The sequence below is a fragment of the Colletes latitarsis genome, chromosome 14, assembly GCF_051014445.1.
Source record: "Colletes latitarsis isolate SP2378_abdomen chromosome 14, iyColLati1, whole genome shotgun sequence".
NCBI lineage: Eukaryota > Metazoa > Arthropoda > Insecta > Hymenoptera > Colletidae > Colletes > Colletes latitarsis.
In genome coordinates, this window is record NC_135147.1 from 14,432,850 (window position 1) to 14,452,870 (window position 20,021).

At 32.2% G+C, this 20,021-nt stretch overlaps 2 protein-coding genes across 3 annotated transcripts in view; both read left to right on the forward strand.

Annotated features, from left to right (window-relative positions):
* Positions 1 to 2,723: 2,723 nt before the first annotated feature.
* Nd-23 (NADH dehydrogenase (ubiquinone) 23 kDa subunit) lies at positions 2,724 to 4,322 on the forward strand. The gene is made up of 4 exons (XM_076781362.1): positions 2,724 to 3,052; positions 3,238 to 3,502; positions 3,757 to 3,949; positions 4,131 to 4,322. The coding sequence occupies exons 1-4, from the start codon at positions 3,025 to 3,027 to the stop codon at positions 4,260 to 4,262; spliced, it is 618 nt and encodes a 205-aa protein (XP_076637477.1). The 5' UTR covers positions 2,724 to 3,024; the 3' UTR covers positions 4,263 to 4,322.
* Positions 4,323 to 6,663: 2,341 nt separating this feature from the next.
* Znt63c (solute carrier family 30 member 1) overlaps positions 6,664 to 20,021 on the forward strand; it is a 266,383-nt gene continuing 253,025 nt past the window's right edge. The window contains exon 1 of one of the 2 annotated variants that reach the window (XM_076781357.1): positions 6,664 to 6,988. The gene's annotated coding sequence lies outside the window, so the exon portion shown is untranslated. The remainder of the gene's footprint in view (positions 6,989 to 20,021) is intronic. The other variant, XM_076781356.1, reaches the window with a different exon arrangement.

Consider the following 20,021-nt stretch of genomic DNA (forward strand, 5'->3'; position numbering starts at 1 on the left):
GATATGACGAACTAAATATTATGTTTGATTGGGCTTAACTTTGTATAAGAAAATAATTGTATCGATCCATCAAAATTAATAACGTGCACCACCAAACCGTTTAGAAACAAAAGAAAAGTGTTCCCGTTTGCCAGTTTAATACAAAGTATGGGTTGGACTTAAAATTTTAAAAGGACATAGTCGAATATTTTTAAAGGTACAAAACATAGCGTTTCATTTTAGAACAATAACATGAATTAGCAGGTAATGTCATAAAACTATTTTACCCAGTTATATCCCTTTTTACTTGAAGTATAAGGTAAAAAGCACGAGGTACAAGGTACGACTATCCGAAAATCGTTCACATTTTATCAATGTAAATGAAGCGGCCTTTCCATCAGAGTTAAATACAAAATTTTGTAATTTCTGTAAAAACAGAACTTTCATTAGATGTACGTGGTGCTTGAAATTTTTATGTTTTGACTGTTTTTACGAAAAGTACCATCCAGATTCATGTACTTCGTACATTGAAAATAACATATATTAAATGTAATTGGTTAAATTTAACTTTAAAAAAAAAATATTCGAAGGTCATACAAAAATATAATGTCACATTTTGTGTACGATTAAAATATGATTGTCACGCCAATTAGTTGTAAATATAGTTCTATTTTTGGAGATAAGTACCTGTAATAACCTAGCCCAAAACTGGGTACCATTCGAATATTTCCAATCTTTCCTTGTTAGAACCAAGTTTTCAATTTGTTTTAGCGAAAATCCCAGCCGGTTAAGCTGCTTACTGCTGTTTTTAAAACATTTGTGATATTTGTTTTCAATGCGATTTAAGTAAGCATATAATGTATAAGATTTCATTTAAGTTTTTCTTCTCTAGAGAAGATAAAGAAAAAGTTTATTTAATTTTTTTTACATGAAATTGAATTCTTCCCAAGATTTATATGAAACACTTAAAAGATCTTTTATAAATTACGCCTATGTATCGGAACAACTATGAAACAAGAGATATAATCATTATTATCCATGGGCTGATTATAGTCAAAGACTAATCGGACTTTGAAATGAGAACATAAAACTTAAATGTAAAGTTCCATTTAAATTCATTCAGCCATTTATACTCAATCGTATTAATAATATACATATGTACGCTCATACATAGAAATAATAAAAAAAAATTTCTTTTTTTTCAATAATTAAAATATGATCAGGGGGTCTTAAAACGTGTATTTCCGTAAAATAAATTTTACAAAATTTTTTTTCCATTATGGGTACTTTGCTTATGTGCGTCTATACGTAGGTCGGAAAGTAAAAATGCCTGGGCAGTCGAGAATTTCGGCTCGAGATTCCAAATCGTATACCGTTGACGGGAGGTCGGATTTCAGATGTTAAGAGCGAGAAAGCAAATTTGAGTCTTTCTCTCTCGACTCCCACGAGGCGGTCCGAAATTACTTCGGGCAGCTTCGGAATAATCGAGAAAGAGGGCATGTGTCAGTTTGCCTTTGTCGACTTTCCGAAACTCCACGAGCTCACGTACGCGTGATCTGGCATGGGTGAGTAGGGCACCGGGTGCTGAATCTGGTATCTATGGGCAGCTCTGGGTTGGTGCCCGTGGAGCGTTGAACCGCTCTACTCGGCGAGGCGCACAAAAATCAAAACTACTCGATACGTTTCAAAGTACTTTAGCAAAATTTATTCGTTGGAGTTAACTCAGCGTACGACTTTTTGATACAACTCGGTTGACATTGAAAATCGATCTGTCGTTCCGCAAAAATCCTTCCGTCGTCCTAGGTATTCGTCCCTTCTCTGGAAAATTCTCGATCCTCCCTCTGAGTTGTCCTGGTCCAATCGGGGTTTGTGCCCTGCCCCATCCATCCGGATTGTCTTCGATCCGTGATCCACCCCCGAGACGAGTGGAGCGGCCGCGAGTGAGAGAAAGCGTGGGAGTCGAGAGAGAAAACGAAGCTAGCTAAAGCAACCCTTAAGAAAATTTATGAACCCTCCTAAAAAGAACTGAACGGAACGCGAAGTGAAGTGTCACGAGAGCCATTCTGTGTTTCAAGTTATCGCAACTCTTGACGGAAATAGCTAATTCAGCACGGGCCGTAATAAACTAAACGAAGGAACGACGGAAACTCCGATTTGACACGGCCTTTAGAAAATAAACTAAGTATCTCTAAGAAATGCCTTCCTTTCTCTCTACCTTCCCTAGCTTGATCGCCCACGTTAAAAAACACACAATTGCATTGTTCATTACAATACGCTGATCCGTTTGAATTTCGCTCTTAATTAGAATGCAGTTACATGACTTTGCACTCGACGGTGAGTAATCGGGTTTCAATTAATTCCCGTTGTGGCGCTATGTACATTAAACCTACGGTCACGCGATAACGTAACAACAGTAATACTCGACCTATGCAAAGTTTTTAAAAAATTGATATATTTTTAAGAGCGTACACAATGTGAAAACAATATATAGTTGGTATAAAAATAATTCAGAATCGTTTTAGAACTGACGTAAAATTGTTCTAGAACCGATGTAGAATCGTTTCAGAACTGAAATAGAATCGGCATAGAATAGAACCATTTTAGAACCGCTATAGAATCAATTCACAACCTATATAGAATCATTTCATAGCTGATATAACAACGATTCTGTAGAACTGTCACCGCAACCGATATATACTAGAATCCATTTTGTTCATAACTATTATACTATCACTTCAGAGTTACAACTGTGTCGTAATCGGAATCGATATCATAACTGTTTTCAGTCCCTGGGCACAAGCCAATACACAGGTAGATTCTAGCTGCAGCTTATTTAGCTCTACTGAGCAACTTTGCCGAATAACAAATGCCGGTGCAGTGGGGATTCAGCTTTATGATTATAGAATACGTCAGAAATTGTTAATTTTGTAGTAGGAAAAGGTATTGTATATAGATTGGATTATATATGGTTGCTATTATTCAGATTTGTGAAGTTTAAAAATTGATTATCGACGTACCAAGAGAAATTGTTTCTAAAATTTCAATATGACATCTCTTAAAGTTATGCAACCAGGTAAATTTAATATTAATTATCAGAAATTATTAATATGTATTCAATGATCATTTTTATTAATGAACATATTATAACCTCTAAAGCATACTATTACAAATTCAAATACTAATGTCAGTATAATTATATAATTTGTATAATTATTTCATTTTATATATACATTTCACCTTTATTATAATGATTTTCAGGTTTAAAACTATTACAATCGACTACAAAGATTTTAAATGTACCTTCATTTCGAACCAAATATTATTATGTTAACAAAGATGAGGATGGTGAAAAAACTTGGAAAGATATTGCTGATTCCACAGTACAGAAGGCATTTTTCTTAGAAATTATGCGTGGAATGGGGATTACATTGTCACACTTATTTAGAGAACCAGCAACGATAAACTATCCATTTGAAAAAGGTCCTTTAAGTCCACGATTTAGAGGAGAACATGCATTGAGAAGGTATCAATATAAAAATGTTTATATTATATCTATAGAATCATAAATTTTCATTTCTTTTTATAAAAGTGCTTTCAACATAGAAACGCAAATTAAATTATATTTTTTCCATCATTTGGAAAAAGACTAAAAACGATATACAGGGAATCCTAAATCTATACTGACAATCTTTACTAATGCATTTGAGAGATTTTTTGATCATTCTGGTCAAATATTTAAAATAAAATAAGTGAAATATGATTAATATATTTTACTAGATACCCTTCAGGAGAGGAAAGATGTATTGCATGTAAATTATGTGAAGCAATTTGTCCGGCACAAGCTATTACTATTGAAGCAGAAGAAAGAGCTGATGGTTCTAGACGAACAACAAGATATGATATAGATATGACCAAATGTATTTATTGCGGTTTTTGTCAAGAAGCTTGTCCAGTTGATGCAATTGTAGAGGTACTCATGACTGATGTGATAATAAACAAGGATAGATTATGTGTTTGCCTTTGATTCATAGTAGAAAAAAACATAGTTTCGTTAAATGAAATAAATATTCATTTGTTCTGTGTGACTATAATATAAATGTGGTCTTAAAAATGTTTTAATGTATTTACATTAATTATTTAAACTATTTTAGGGTCCAAATTTTGAATTTTCTACAGAAACACACGAAGAATTGTTATACAATAAAGAAAAACTTTTAAACAATGGAGACAAGTGGGAAACTGAAATTGCTAGTAACATTCATGCTGATCATTTATATCGTTAAATAATTTATAAGATGTAGTGCCAAATTATATGTAGTAAATAAATAATTAAATATATTTAATATCTGGTTTATTTTATTAATAAAGTCTACTCGTTATTGTATGATGTAACATTATGCTTTTTGTTAACATGTTTGCACAGTTTCATAAATATTCAATAGAAAACTTTACTACGATTTAATATTCAATAATAATTTGCATAAACTTATTTATAAGTATTTCATAGGGAAAGTAATTGTTTAGAAATATACGGATATTTTTGGCAATGTAATTTCTGAAAATGTATTTTAAAGAACGTAATCACTTTGATCCTGATTTTTTTTGTTTGTTCATTGAAACTTTTAGACTATTTTAAGCTCTTAATAATTAATAATTACTTAATAAGTTACTTTTCAAATATGGAACTATAAATTTATACTTAGAAAATATTTTGTACTTCTTTACAGCTTAATATAATTGTTATTAAAAAAATCTATTATGATTGCTATATAGCTTTGGTATCTAAATATAATAATATTTGATTAATGTTAATGGTGGAGGAAGGGACTTCCACCTTACTTTCTCTAATTTAAGTACCATAGATTGTCTAACTTTGCTTCGCAAAGAACACTACCAAGGAATATAGTCTTTATATTTAACTTATGTCACAAAAGCGGCAACTTCTTAGTTTTTCACGTAAAAAATTTTTAACATAAATAATGATCCAAAAATTTTACTAAATTATTTAGAAGTATAGCAAAATACAAACGTTTTTTTTAAATTATTTAAAAGTAAATATAAAAGATTAAATGTTACAAGAATAAGACGAAAAATTTGAAGACTTACGAAGAATAAAAATATGTACTTGATTTACAAGAAAAATAAGAAGTAAATTTTATTATTTATTCATTATGTTACTTAAATGCTAAGTTTAGATGCTAAAAGATACTAAACTGTTGAAACAAAGGTCGTTACAGTAAATATGTAATCGTTGTAACTCGTTTGTAGGTGAAAATAAATGTATCAGATTTAGAGACAAATTAACAAATTTTTAAATAATATATCTTAACGCGATATATCAAATAATAAAGCAAACAAAACTATACAATTTTACAATGTTTGAAATGTAAAATATGTTAAAACTGTTATAAAAATATAATTTGTACATTAGATAATGAAAATATTTCGCATGATTATTTGCAATACGTAATATATAAAACCAAAATTAATAATTTGTCCTTTCTCATTTTAATTCATACAAAAGATTATAATGCATAAATTGTTGATAACAATTAATTTTAAATATTAATAATCGTTATATAATTAACGTTGTTAATAATAACTTTGCAAAATAATTGAGATTTGAACGCCTTTGATAAAACTGATACACATTATCGAAAATATATATTTACTTTATAAGGTTTAAAAATGGTCAGTTTTAAAGATAATATAACAAATTAAAGAAATGCATGTTACCTGTAACAAGTGTTACTGAAATAAAAAATATTTTGTATATTTTGAAGTATGCATGTGTAGCGAAGCCAACTTCATGTGAAAAATCGATCAGATCATGGTTAAGTTAAAATTGTTGGAGAGAGACACAAAAGAAAAAATTGTGAGACGGAATTTTGTTTGGACGCAATTAAAAGCGAGTGAGCAAAGACGTATTGTATAAATAAAAATGACTATAAACCATTTAGTTAAAGTTACTTTCGTTTATATTTATCGCGCGTAAAAATTATGCAAGAGTTTACCTTTCTATAGTTTATATGTAGATTTAACACGTTACCGACTGGTAGCGGTTAACCCTAGGCTATTGCGCGGGAATGTATATGCGCTTTTTCTTATATTTATAGAAATGTTAAATCAAAATTTGTGAAAGTGTTTACTATATTGTTCGCTTTTTGTTATTATAGGGTAATTAAATCTAATAACATTTTTTCTTTCTATGACAAGCAATTAATAGGCTACCGTTAGCGGCGAAAACCCAATTAATATGTTACTGATCGGTAAAGTATTAAATTAGATATAAAAAAACTGATTTCGCCTTTACTAGTCAATATCGAAACATAATACATTTACAGCTGACTCCAGAACGAGCCATGCTAAGCGAGAGACAGTAAAGCTATGACTTCGCATTAGATAGACAGAGACGCACAAATGCTGCGTACCCTTTCTATTCAGTGTAAAATAGCTTTACTACAATATCGTCCAAGCAGTGATGTTAGATGAAAAGAATTTTGATGACCATTTCCAGAGTAGAAATAATAGTGAGAAAATTATTTTTTCCTAGTACCTCGTGTTTAACGCATGCGCTGTTGTAGTATGTCGCTATCAGCTCAGTCAGCTGTCTAAGTTCCCTACTGCACGCTACACCACGCCGCCTGAAGTCGCGTTGCCAAACGGTACTAACTACTATATACCATTCCCTCACTCCTACTTCCAATCGGAGGAGAAATTCCCAGAAGTTCTTCTCGCCTGGCATCACTGCGTGTAAGGTTTCTATCAAGTTGTGTGAATTAACTGTGCGATTGGAGTGCATTTTATTTTCCCACGTGGTTCTTCAGCGATGAATTAAAACATTTATGTTTCGAAGTATTGGGAAAGAGTCTAATGTCATCTTTTATTATTATTCCTACTTGTGGATACACATTAGCACTGTGTAACATGTCCATAAACAATTTATATTGGTGCCACTTGATACAATTTTGATATATTGTACGAAGAATTATAATATTTGGTTATAAACGTAAGTACATGTGATTATGTTTCTAGTAATTTAGTAAATTTGATACAGTATGACAAAAACGTAGGTATCATAAATTAATTTTAGACTTTTTCTTTGTTTAACTTGTTAAACGTCATTTCTATAATTTTACTTTTTAAATTTATATAAACTTGCTTTCTATAAACAATTTTATGTGCAAAAATACAAATGAATTTGGAAACTTTTTGTATCAAAAACATGTATTACAGGTTTACAAATTAGTTATTATTTTTAAAAGAAATTAATAAATTAGTGTTTTTCAATGAAGTTAAGTTCTATATATTGCAAGAAAGAATATTTGTTAACATTATATTTTGTTCTTTATTTTATTTTTTATAGTATACATTTTTTTATTATGTAAAATGCAAAGTATATTAAACATTAACTATGTGTTAAACAAATATAACGTTTCTTGTTAATGTTTATGTAGTGACTAAATCAAATTTGTCATGTTGATTCGTTCAATTATATATTGTTTGGGTTTTATAAACATTCTTTTTAAAAATCATATTTATACTTATTAACAAAATGGATTAATAAACAAACTCTTCAAAATATACAGGGTGTGGCATGTAACTGTTGGTATGATTTTTCAGACATTTTCGATCAAGGGTTGAAAACAGTTATAATATTAGTTTTAGTTCTTGAAACAATTATGACAACTGAAAAAATGTTATAATTGTTATGGATATATTGGTTTTGGCTTATCAGTTATGGTTTTCCAAAACTAATATTATGTTAGTTTTATAACTGTTATTTTTTGGTTTTATTTCAATTATAGTTCAGTTTTCTATAATAGGTATATTGTAATAAAATTTAAGATTTTTGTTGTTGCTGTTAGACTTTCGACAATGGACATAAATTACGAAATGCAAAAGATGTATTAGTACTTGCCCCATATACAATGTGTCATACATACACAGAACCAAAAAATAACTATAATATTGGTTCTGAAGAACTACAGTTAAAATTGGTATAGACTAAAACTAATATATTTATAACAGTTATGACACTTTTTCAATTCTCATAACTGTTTAAATTCAGAACTGATGTATAACAGTTTGAAACAATTATTTTTGGAACCATTTTAAACGTTTCAAACAAAAGTTAATCAGTTTTGGATCAGCTACAAACTGTAACAATATAAAAAATTAAAAAAAAATTCTTTTCATTATAAAAATTCAAGGTCACCTTCTTTAAATGGCATTGCATATTTTTGTTCATATACCTTGATCTTGGCTTCAGATTTTAAGTTTAATCAACAAAAACATTAACATCGAAAATTATCTTACTTAAGTTAATTTACAATAAGTGCTTGAATGTGCTAATGCTATAACATTGTCATCATACGTAATTGGTTTTGAATTATTTCTTTTTTTTTTTGTTTCAAATATTCTATGTTCTCTTAAACACATTCCAATTTTATAAAACAGATTTGGGCATGGATGATGTCTCTTCAGATATTTTGTACTATAGTATACATATAGTTGCACCTCTGCATGCATTCTTGTCATATTTAGAATATGGGCAACATATCAACTGTTTTATTATAAGAATACATGTTTAACATTTTAATAAGAACAAAAAACTGAATATTAGGGCCATCTTAGTAAAATTAACTTGGTGCAGCAAATGTCCTCTGAACACATAAGATAAGTCATAGGAAAAATATCAACATAATTTGTTCACACACTTTCATTTACACTGTTGTCATTACAAATATTGAAGCAAATGTTTTGTTGATTAAATTTATATATTTGATGTCACTGTCATCTAAATGTTATGGTATATCAAATCATTGAATTCGTCTTGACACGAGTTACAATAATACGAAGAAAAAAATATGTAATAATATCATTTAAAGAAATGAAGGTAGCTTTGATTTTTTATATTGTAGTTTATAAGTAATCCAAAACTGATCAACTTGTGTCTGAAACAATTTTTCGTTATACCATTGAAAGTATACAAAAAATTGTGGTAACAGTTATGTGTCACATCCTGTACATATATTACATTGAATAAACATAATGTCAAAGATAAGATACAGTAATATAGTATTAAAAATTGTGAATTTGTTGAGAATCGAAGTTGTAAAATAAAACATTTGCAACTACAAATTAAAATAAATAAACTGGGTGAAAGGTTTAAAAAAAAATTTGAAATATTTTTAATCAATTCCAAAAATGATAACTAATTCAAGACAACTTCATTGAATATTTATATTGAAGTAACAAGATTGTCAGGAGATATTTATTAAATTATTCTGATAAAAAGAAAATATAAATTATTTTATAGACATTACTTTGGTAAACAAAACGAAAATTTATACTTTCGGATAAAAAGTTCTTTAAAGAAAGTTAGGGGCTGAGTTAAATTTAAGGACTTTACATTCTAAACGATATTATACACAAGCGTTTGGAAATAGATGTATATGTTTTATGTTAGTCTATATAAAAATATAAAATAATGATGTTTCATCATTTATGAAATAAATTATGCATGTGCATGTAAAAATAAATTTAAGATTTTTATATACACCATTCTAAGTATTTTCTATCTTATGAAAGTAACTGTCAAGTTAAGTTGAATAATATGTTAAAAAAATGTTGAAAATTATACAAAGTTGAAGTACTTTTATAATAATATTGTTACACAGAATGTTTATAATTTTCTTTTATTTTAGTATGTAATAATATGTATCTGTACTTCATATTACATTGATAAAAGTAATAAAAATGTAACACAAATGACTAAAAATGTATGATTTTTATGTTTCATCTAAAGTTACAATTGTATTAAATATACTACTTCAGCAATGGATTTTGCAGATGAAATCAGTTTAAATATATATCCTATTTAACTTTATTTTCGAATTGTAGCAAGTTTCTTCTTTGATATGCTATATCTGTTTACCTTTGCAATTGGTGTTCAAAATCACCTCCTTACATTTAAACCCAACCCTGCAAATGATATTGAGCAAGCCCATATATTAGGTGCATATTTGCCATTTTTTAAATACAGAATCTTTCTGATTTTAAGTTATTAGAATCCCATTTTCACACATGACATATTACAATAACCTAATACCTAGTGTTGTAATGGCGAAAGTAATTGCCGAAGTGGTTTTCACAGGCTACAGGCCACCTTGTATAACCCCATTAGTATTAATAGTACTAAATACAACATTATGAAAGTTAAAATGACTATTTCATTGATTATTGTGTGTGTTCTTTATCATTTTTGTGTTACATATACATATTTTCTATATGATCCAAACAGTTACTTTCATATGACACAAAAATTTATAGCTTTTTATATAACAAAACTGATATTATTTTCATGTTTATAAAATCTATTTGAAATCTTAAAAATGCTTCAAATTATAGCATTTTGTGCAGAAAACAGTGAAATATTTTTTTATATTTTTGTAGTACATTTATTAATTGTGAAAAAAATATTAGGTAGTAATGATATAGATAATCTACATACTAAATATTTGTTGTAACTATTTTTTATAGAAATAATCAAATAATAAAAAATAATTTGATTTATTTAATATAAAGGGTATAGCCAAATAAGGGGGTCAAATGTGCCCTTGAACTAAATTTGACATACAATGGATCCATCGATAGAGCATCAGAAATGTGCCAAATTTCAACCCTGTATCTTGTTCGGAAGGGTAGTTATAGGGAAAATTCGGATTAGCGAATTTGTGCCTATTTCCCCTATTTAATCGAGTACGAAAATTATGAAAAAAATCTGGTGCATTGTAGTTATCGAGATACGTGTTTGAGAATTTTTTCCGATTTTTTGATTTCAAATCCTAGGCGTGAAAAATTAAAAATGCGAAAAGACGCAGAAAAATACCGATTTCGTATCGAAGCTTTCGAGACACTAGATTTATATAATTACTGTAAATGAATATTGTCATTGGTCATGTCCCTGAATTTTTCCAGATTTTTTGGCAGCGTACGCCGTAGTAACAAAAATCAAAAACTGATTTTTTCGGTGTTTTTCGCGTGAAAAAGTAACTTATACTTTGAATTTTTGTACTCCCTTTAATGGATAACTATATTCTATGGTTTTAAACAATTCTCTATTGAGTGGAACGGTGTATAGAATAGAAAAACAAAAATAAGCCATCAAATTAAAGATGCTATGCGCGTTATATTCAGAAGTATCAGCAGTAATTTTAAGACTTGTGATGGTGCAGTGAGTAAGTTGTTTGTCTATGATGGATACGCTGCAAACTTTTTGACGCTGGTTCGCGCCTCGTTTAAAGCACATCTTCTTTTTATTTTATTAATTATATATGTTTTCAATTTTCAACGACATAACAATGAAAATCTATTTAAAATATTTAAAAAATATTTTCATCTAAAATATACACAAAAACAATTATGGAGCAGTTTCTATTCCATCCAACTTTAATTGTCGTAAATCTGTTTATTTCTAATGGTGTTTTAAAAAAAGGCTATATTTCAGCATTGAATAGAGGTATAGATGTGGGTGGGTGAAAAAGGAATGTGCTTTTGTATTTTTTTTTTTTTACAAAAAAATAACTTTTATCTAAACAATAATTGCCGTTCGATTCCAGTTTCCGAGATGTTTATAAAAATTGCTGATGCTACCGCATTCATTCTGTGTCTATATGTATACAGTGTCGTAGGTGCGTTGCATCTGTAAAGTATCGTCGATTGCCTTGCTTCTATAATCACATCGGGGCGACCGACAGGCGAGTGTATATAAAGGGTGGACAAAAAGATGTAATTTAACCAATTTCAATAATATACTTGTGGTATAAATAACACTTTATTCATGTACTGCTCGCGAATCTCATACATCCGTCGCGCTAGGCTTGTTGAGCCCCAACACAGGTAGCGGCAGAAGGGTCGGAGCAGCCGAATATTTTTAGGCTCGACAATTACCACTCTTCGCGACCAGAACGTTTCATAAAACTTGACCTTACCTACAGCTGCACATCACGTGCAAATCACCGCAATAAAACCATTACCTGCTAGCCCTAACTGAACAACATTTCCCAAAAATGTTTAAACATCCAAGCTCCACCTCAAGACCATTTTAGATCCACCCTCACAATATAACCGACCAATTCAAAATCATAGAGTTTACCTTTCCCCAAAATGACATCAGCCAATCAGAACTTTAACCTCCTCGACAACCGAGCAAACACGGTCGAGCATATCAGAACTCAACCAGAGGTCAAAGAAAACACATCAAAGGTTCACTTACTACTTCATCAAACCACTTGTACAGATATTATTGTGTATTAAAGTTTAAATAGTGTTACCAAAAAACCTCTTGTAAAAACTCATTGCAAAATCAACCATTATACACACAAATCTTTGCGCATTAAGTTGCACGAAGAAGAGCGATCGCAAACGATCCGTTAAACCGGACAGATCGTCATCCTGCGTCGCAACATAAAATTGGTCCTTCGAGCCGGATCCAGTGCTTTGGAAGGAATTGAGTCCGGAGAACTCATCACGAGAAGCAACAGCACCAAAGTCAGTGGCATCAGGAGTGTCACCTTTGGATCAAAAACCACGAGCCGTCATCCAGCGCGTCCAGTCTTCGTCGTCGAAGTCTGTGGCATCAGGAGTGTCACCTTCGGGGAAAGACAGCCGCGCATCTTGGGTCCAGCACGGTCAGCCACGCTAACGGAGTCGGTCACTCAGACAGAGTGACATCCAGCATCCAATCTAAGCAGCATCTTGAGTGAGTCCATCAAACACCAGGTTGCAGACGTCGCATCGAAACGTAAGTCCACACCCTTGTTTTTGAGTCATCGTTAGAACATATTTCTTAATCCTATTCCGAATCCAATCAAATTCACACAAAATGGCTCCCAGTCATGAAGAGCGATTAAAAAATTTAAAATTGAGACGCGAGGCGTTTAAAATAGAACTCGAAACGTTTAAAGTATCAATTGATAACTTTATTGAAGGAACCTCAGTAACGACTATCCGTGTTCAATTAGATGATATAGAGTCAGAATTCGCAGCTTTCAACAAATCGCAATCCGAATTAGATAGTTTAGAGGAGGGTCAGCTAATGCGTGAACGCGTCAGTATAAAAGCAGCGTTTATACAATGTAAAGCACAAGCGTTAGATATAATTGCAACAGCAACGACATTACGGTCAGGGAATAATTCACGAGACGCGCAACATACGCCCCACTCGCAGGTAGAATCAACGGAAAGTGAAATTACATTACCTAAAATCAATCTGCCAACCTTTTCGGGCGCGTACGAAGATTGGCCAGGGTTTGCCGACCAATTTCGCTCGACGGTGCATGATAACGTACGCATAGATAATTGCAAAAAATTAATGTACCTTCGGTCCTGTCAAAAATATTCGGCTGCTCCGACCCTTCTGCCGCTACCTGTGTTGGGGCTCAACAAGGCTCCTGTTTCACAACTTCGCGGGAGAGCCTCGAATCTGCCACCACGCATGGCTGGAAAAGCAAATCCGCGACCGGGATCTTGTGACACCTATCTGACGGCGGCATTTTCAAAATTAATTACGACATACTAATCTAATCTAATTTATGCACATATATATAGTGTCGTACTCGATATAAAATAAAGCCAAATTTAACCTAATCACTAAAATTAATTAGTTAATTTAATCAATATTCCGACAATTAGTTTTAACGATTAAGTCTGGGTTAGGTTATTTTCTATTTTATCACTGAGAGAAGATCTGCTGCAGTCCTGAGCGAATTTGACAGCATGCACCCAAAATATGTAGCTTGAAAAGACTAAAAATTTTTAATTTCCTAATCGATCTATTATTGTTCCATTGTTTAAAAAATTGGGGGCATTGAAAAGTACCAATTAGTTTTCATTATTTTTGTTACGAGGAGTTCTATATCGAGGTTTCCACATTGTTTGAAGATTTCATATTTTGTATGGCATCAAATATCACGTGCATACTATTGACATGATTAGGAAATTTCTTCTTAAACAAGAATTTGGATATGCAATGCCGAATAAAAGTATTGGTACAGGCAATGTTTTATAATACAATCGCGTATCAATCTGTAACGAAGAATAATATTTGATTAAATCTTGTTTTAAAATACTGCCTCGAGTCTCTGAGAGAAGCGTAAAAAAAACGAGGAAACTCAAACAATTTCATGGTTAGTAATAACAGAAAGTGTACACAGTGAACAGTTTTCATCGAAACAAAAATATTAGTGCAATTAGAATTTTTTGATTTTAATATTTTGTATATATTCCTTTTGTCTCTATCAGTTTTCAAACGATTCGGCATCGATTGTACTAACTTTTTTGTAATATTTGGATTTATATATTCCCATTTTTCCAAAAGTGCTTTTTTAGCTCTTGTTTTGACGTTATGTCTGGATTTGTGGGGCGGGGGGAGGGGGGTCGATAACATACAGGGTGTTCGGCCACCCCTGGGAAAAATTTTAATGGGAGATTCTAGAGACCAAAATAAGACGAAAATCAGGAATACCAATTTGTTGATGGAGGCTTCGTTAAAAAGTTATTAACAATTAAATTCAAAAACTTCAAATCGTTCTGGAAAAATTATTTTCGGTTGCGGGGGTCAATTACAATCATTTTTGGTGAATACACATATCACCGAAATCTTATTTACTTTCGAGAAAAAAAATCAGGTAGGTGTTGAAATTTTTCGGCGAAAAAAAAAAATTTTCACATCATTCTAAAAAAATTATTTTCGGTTGCGGGGGTAAATTACAATCATTTTTTGTCATTACACATATCCCCAAAATCCTACACACTTTCGAAAAAAAAATTCCTTTCCGAAAATCTAATTAGGTGCCTAAATTTTTCGACGAAACAAAAAAATTTCAAATTGTTTTGGAAAAATTATTTTCGGTTGCAGGGGTCAATTACAATCATTTTTGGTGAATAGACATACCCCCGAAATCCTGCGCATTTTCGAGAAAAAAATTCAGTACGGGCGGAACTTTAAACGTTAATAACTTTTTAACGAAGCCTCCATCAACAAATTTGTATTCTTGATTTTCATCTTATTTGAGCCTCTAGAATCCTCCATTACAATTTTTCCCAGGAGTGGCCGAACACCCTGTATAGTTTTTTTTAACATATAAACTCCTATTAATATAAATGACAAACTTTGTGATATAAATAACTGATATTTCGCTCTATATATTTTCAATAAATAGTGAACAAATATTTGAGAAGATAATTAGTAGATCTTCCATTATTTTGTATCACCTGAAGTATTTTTTTAGACATCGACTTTATTTCTAAAGTTTCTAATTCGATTTGAAATCACACTTGTCAGATGTCATTTTTCGATTCATTCACGTTCGAATACTGTTTTCCATTGATATAAATCTTTCTAGCTAAAATTCCCCAAAGATTTTCAATTGAGTTCAGGTCAGGGCTCCTTGAAGGTCAAGATAAAACTTCAACATTTATTTTTTCAAACCATTTCTTAACAAACTTCACACGATGAATTGCCCCAATATCGTCGCCATATTCATTAAACACAAAGTCTAATACTTCTTAATACTTTTCGACATTTACCTTTGGCGGAAACCAAATTATTGGAGTTTTAACGTTATAACCAAATGCAGTCCATATCATGATACAACCTCCTTCATAGTTGTGACTCATTTTTGTTTCCTTTTCGTCATGTGGATCGTGTTAGTAACATTGAAAGCCATCCAGGCCATCGAAACTAAACTTTTTTTTATCGGAGAAAATAACTGTTCTGAATTTTTTAACCCACGATGTGATCTTCGGCAAATTTGAACTGTTTTTTTAGAGTTAAAGCGATAAGATATATTAATGGCAGAATAGTTTATGAGTGAACAAATTATATGTAATGCAAACCGTGTTAACTAGGAAGAATACAATAAAATCTGATAATCTCCTATCATCGTTACAGGAGACAAGAGAACATTTCGGTTACTAACAAAATGACTTCATTCGACACAATTAGGCGGCACGGATTATAAATTCGTTTCCTAACACCTCCTCTTAATACGTGCCTTAAATTAATTGCATTTTTCATTATTGTACAAACATTTATACATTGTTTATGTTTCTTAAACCTATTACATCTATACAAAAATAATGTTTTTCTTTGGTCATTGACTTAGTTAATACATCAGTTGGCATACGGTTGGACGGTAAATATTCCATAGAGAAAGTTTCTTTCTTTAACACATCTCGCAAAAAGTGAAACTTTACATCGATATGCTTGGTTCGCGGATGAACTATCGGATTTTTCGCCAGCAACTGTGTTCCAATGTTGTCACCATAAATGTACATTTTTGCAAATTCCTCCAACCCGATTTTTTCAGAATCTCCTGTCGATAAAGTCCCCCTTTCACAGCTTCAGTCAACGCCATGTATTCAGTTTCTGTGGAAGACAACGCCACCGTGCGTTGTTTTTGTGATTTCCAGGTTACAAGACCTTGTGAAATCTTTATTATGTACCCAGTGTACGATTTTCTGTCCACCTGGCACCTTCCCCAACCAGCATCAACATATATGTATAGACGCACCCTCATTTGAATTCCTAAGAATAATACCATGATTAATAGTACCTTTTAAGTACCTGAGGACCCTCTTTGCTGCTGCTCGTCTCCGTAACATTCGTTAAACTGAGCAAGGGCGCTGACAACGTACGCTATATCCGGTCTTGTAGCGACCGCCAAATACATTAGGGCCTCAACTAATTCGCGATATGGTCTCCTCTGAGTTCCATTACCCTTTGTTTTATTCAAAACTGCGTTTTTGTCCATTGGTGTGGCCACAGGATTACAGTCAGCTAAACCGTATTTTTCGAGGAGATCCATTACATATTTTATTTGAGACATACTTATCTCTTGTACCTCCTGCCGAATCTCAATACCTAAACAATAATTTACTCGACCAAGATCCTTGATATCAAATTTTTTTGCCATCCCTTCTTTAATACTTTTCATCCACTCTTTGTTATTAGATATAATCAGCATATCATCCACGTATATGATAACATACAACCTATCATTCTCGTACTTTCCATGGTATAAACAGGGATCTGCCACTGTCACTTGCAATCCCAACTTTCTTAGATTTTGACTAAGTTTCTCGTTCCATTGTCTTCCTGCTTGACGTAATCCGTAGATTGACTTCGTCAACAGACACACTCCATCATTGCTGCGATCAACTTCTTTTAATAAATTTTTGGTAGTCTCTCTTATCCACTTGGTTTCCTTTTTATCTCTTGCAATTTCTTGTAAGCAGTTTTCCAATTGGTCAGGCATTTCCATGAATATTTTCTAAGAATTTCGAATTCCTTTGGCTCTTCTCTGGAAAAGGTGTCGAAGTTAACTTTCCTCGAAAGCACGTTTCACATGTGGGCAGCGTTTTTTCTCCATTCAAATTTATTCCTATGGCATTTTCCTTTTTGGCCAAATACAATAAATCTTTCGCATTCAGGTGTCCCAATCTGTTGTGCCATAATTGAATTTTTGATTTTCCTTGTCGGTTAGAATTTTCTTTAGAAGCTGTAATTCTTCCATCTACGGCTTCTTCACGCAGGTAGTATAAATTTCCTATACGGTTTGCTTTTAATCTAACCCTTCCTTCTGGATCGACCACGATAGCATCATTTTTCCTAAAAATAACTTTATAATTCTTGTCTGTTATTTTTGTTACAGAGAGCAAATTCGTCCTCAGATCAGGCACGTATAATGTGTCTTTCAATTCAATATTCTTAGCGTTGCTATCTAAAACTGTTCTAATAGAGACATTTCCTTGGGCTTCTACTACGGCTGAGGTATCATTAGCCAGATTTAATTTGTTATATCTAGAATGACACATTTCATCAAACTTATATTTATCTTTACAAAGATGAGTTATGCACCCACTATCGAGACATCAATATCTGTGCTCCGGGTTTTCGCTGATATTATACACATCATTTACATTTACATAAAACGATTCATTGGCCATACCTGCTGTACATTTATGTTTACTTCTTTTATTCCAAGTCAGCTGCACGATGACCCAATTTTCCACACTCATAACACGTAATCGGCAGTTTCCCAGGACCATGTAACTTATTTTCCCCTTTGTCTCGCTTTACTTGTTTATCACTCTTCCAATGATTATGTTTAACTACCATCACTCTATGTTCCTCCGATCGTTTCTGGAATCTTGTTTCATACTCTTCCAAAATCTTTATCTTTAGAGCATCTAAATCAGGAAGTTCATCTCGAGATTCCATGGCACATCTGAAATTCCCGAAACTTTCTGGTAAATTATTCAATAACAGAGCGCTCTGCAAATGTTTATGAATATTTATATTCATCTCAGCGAGTTTGCCTACAATCTCAATAAAAGAATTTATATGATGTCGGACATCATCGCCACTCGCCATACGATGAGTCGTGAGCCGTCTCAACAACGTGGCTCTCTTCGTTGGCCCTTGCGATGCATACGTTGTTCGCAATTTTTGCCAGACTTCATGTGCCGTCCGACACCTTTTTAATTGATTTAACTCTGATGGACTTACGAATAATATTATATCGGCTTTGGCCTTTCGGTCACCTTTATCCCATGCCGCTGCCGCTGCTGCTGTCGTCGGGTCTGCTTCGACAACTACGGGTCGTTTCATCGTCTCGGCTGCATATTCACATCCATCGTTTTTTACTAATAGTGTTTCTGCTTGCATGCACCATGTGCCGTAATTATCCTTATTTAGGACTTCAATTCTACCTACGTTTCCCTTTACGAAAGCTATAGCTAGTACAAACTCTGTCACTTATTATTTTCACTTATTCCACACAAACTGCCAGGAAAATATATCGATTCCTGGGCCCATAATCTTTTAGAGTTAAAGCGATAAGATATATTAATAGCAGAATAGTTTATGAGTGAACAAATTACATGTAATGCAAACCGTGTTAACTAGGAAGAATACAATAAAATCTGACAATCTCCTATCATCGTTACAGGAGACCAGAGATCATTTCGGTTACTAACGAAATGACTTCATTCGACACAATTAGGCGACACGGATTATAAATTCGTTTCCTAACATGTTTCGCTTTATGAAGTTTTGTTAAAGGTGGCTTTTTTGTCCATTTTATATAAGAAATAGTTTCACTTGAATTTGAAACTTGTTGAACACGTCGAGTAATTACCCTCAAGTCAAATTTAATTTTTATTTGGCTTGGATTGAGTTTATTTTTTCGAGCATCTTGAAAGATTTTTCCTCCATCTCTTCTAGAAAGCTTTCCTGAAGGATCTGTAGACTATTTACTGCCATATTTGTCACCTAATTTCACGAAATTATTGATAGTACTCAAAGATCTTTGAAGTTTTATCGCAATTTTTCGGTTCGAAAGGCCCATATCTGTTAAAACATTTAACCTGACCCTTTTCAAAATCAATTAAAAGTTTCTTGTGGCTCATTTTGCTATAAAGGTTTAACCTAACTTAAAATTCAATATAGAGTATTTGGGAATTATAGTTCTACATTAACTTCAAGAAAAAAACTCCAGGATTTACAGCATTCTTTGAAAATAATACCTTGAGCGTAAAATGATTTCGCTTTATTAATATTATGACTTTTTACAAGTTTTTGAAGAAGTTGCATTTTAACGTTTAGGCTGTTCTAACCCAACTAACAGTGGTAAGTGGTGCACCATTCATAGGATATACAGGGTGTTCGGCCACCCCTGGGAAAAATTTTAGTGGGAGATTCTAGAGGCCAAAATAAGACGAAAATCAAGAATATCAATTTCTTGATTGAGGCTTCGTTAAAAAGTTCTTAAAAAATTAAATTAAAAAGTTTCAAATCATTTCGAAAAAAATATTTTGAGTTGCGGGGGTCGATTATAATCATTTTTGGTTAATAGACACTCCCCCGAAATCCTACGCACTTTTGAGAAAAAAATTCCTTCCCGAAAATCTAACCTGAGGTCTGAAATGATTCCTCGAAATTTCATGCGAATCTTTAAACTGTCATAACTCCT

Bases quoted from the DNA above. Each gene is read 5' to 3' on its own strand.
- Nd-23 (XM_076781362.1), top strand. From the start codon at position 3,025: ATGACATCTCTTAAAGTTATGCAACCAG. The intron at 3,053-3,237 runs GTAAATTTAATA...AATGATTTTCAG, and splicing joins TCTTAAAGTTATGCAACCAG to GTTTAAAACTATTACAATCG. The intron at 3,950-4,130 runs GTACTCATGACT...AAACTATTTTAG, and splicing joins CAGTTGATGCAATTGTAGAG to GGTCCAAATTTTGAATTTTC.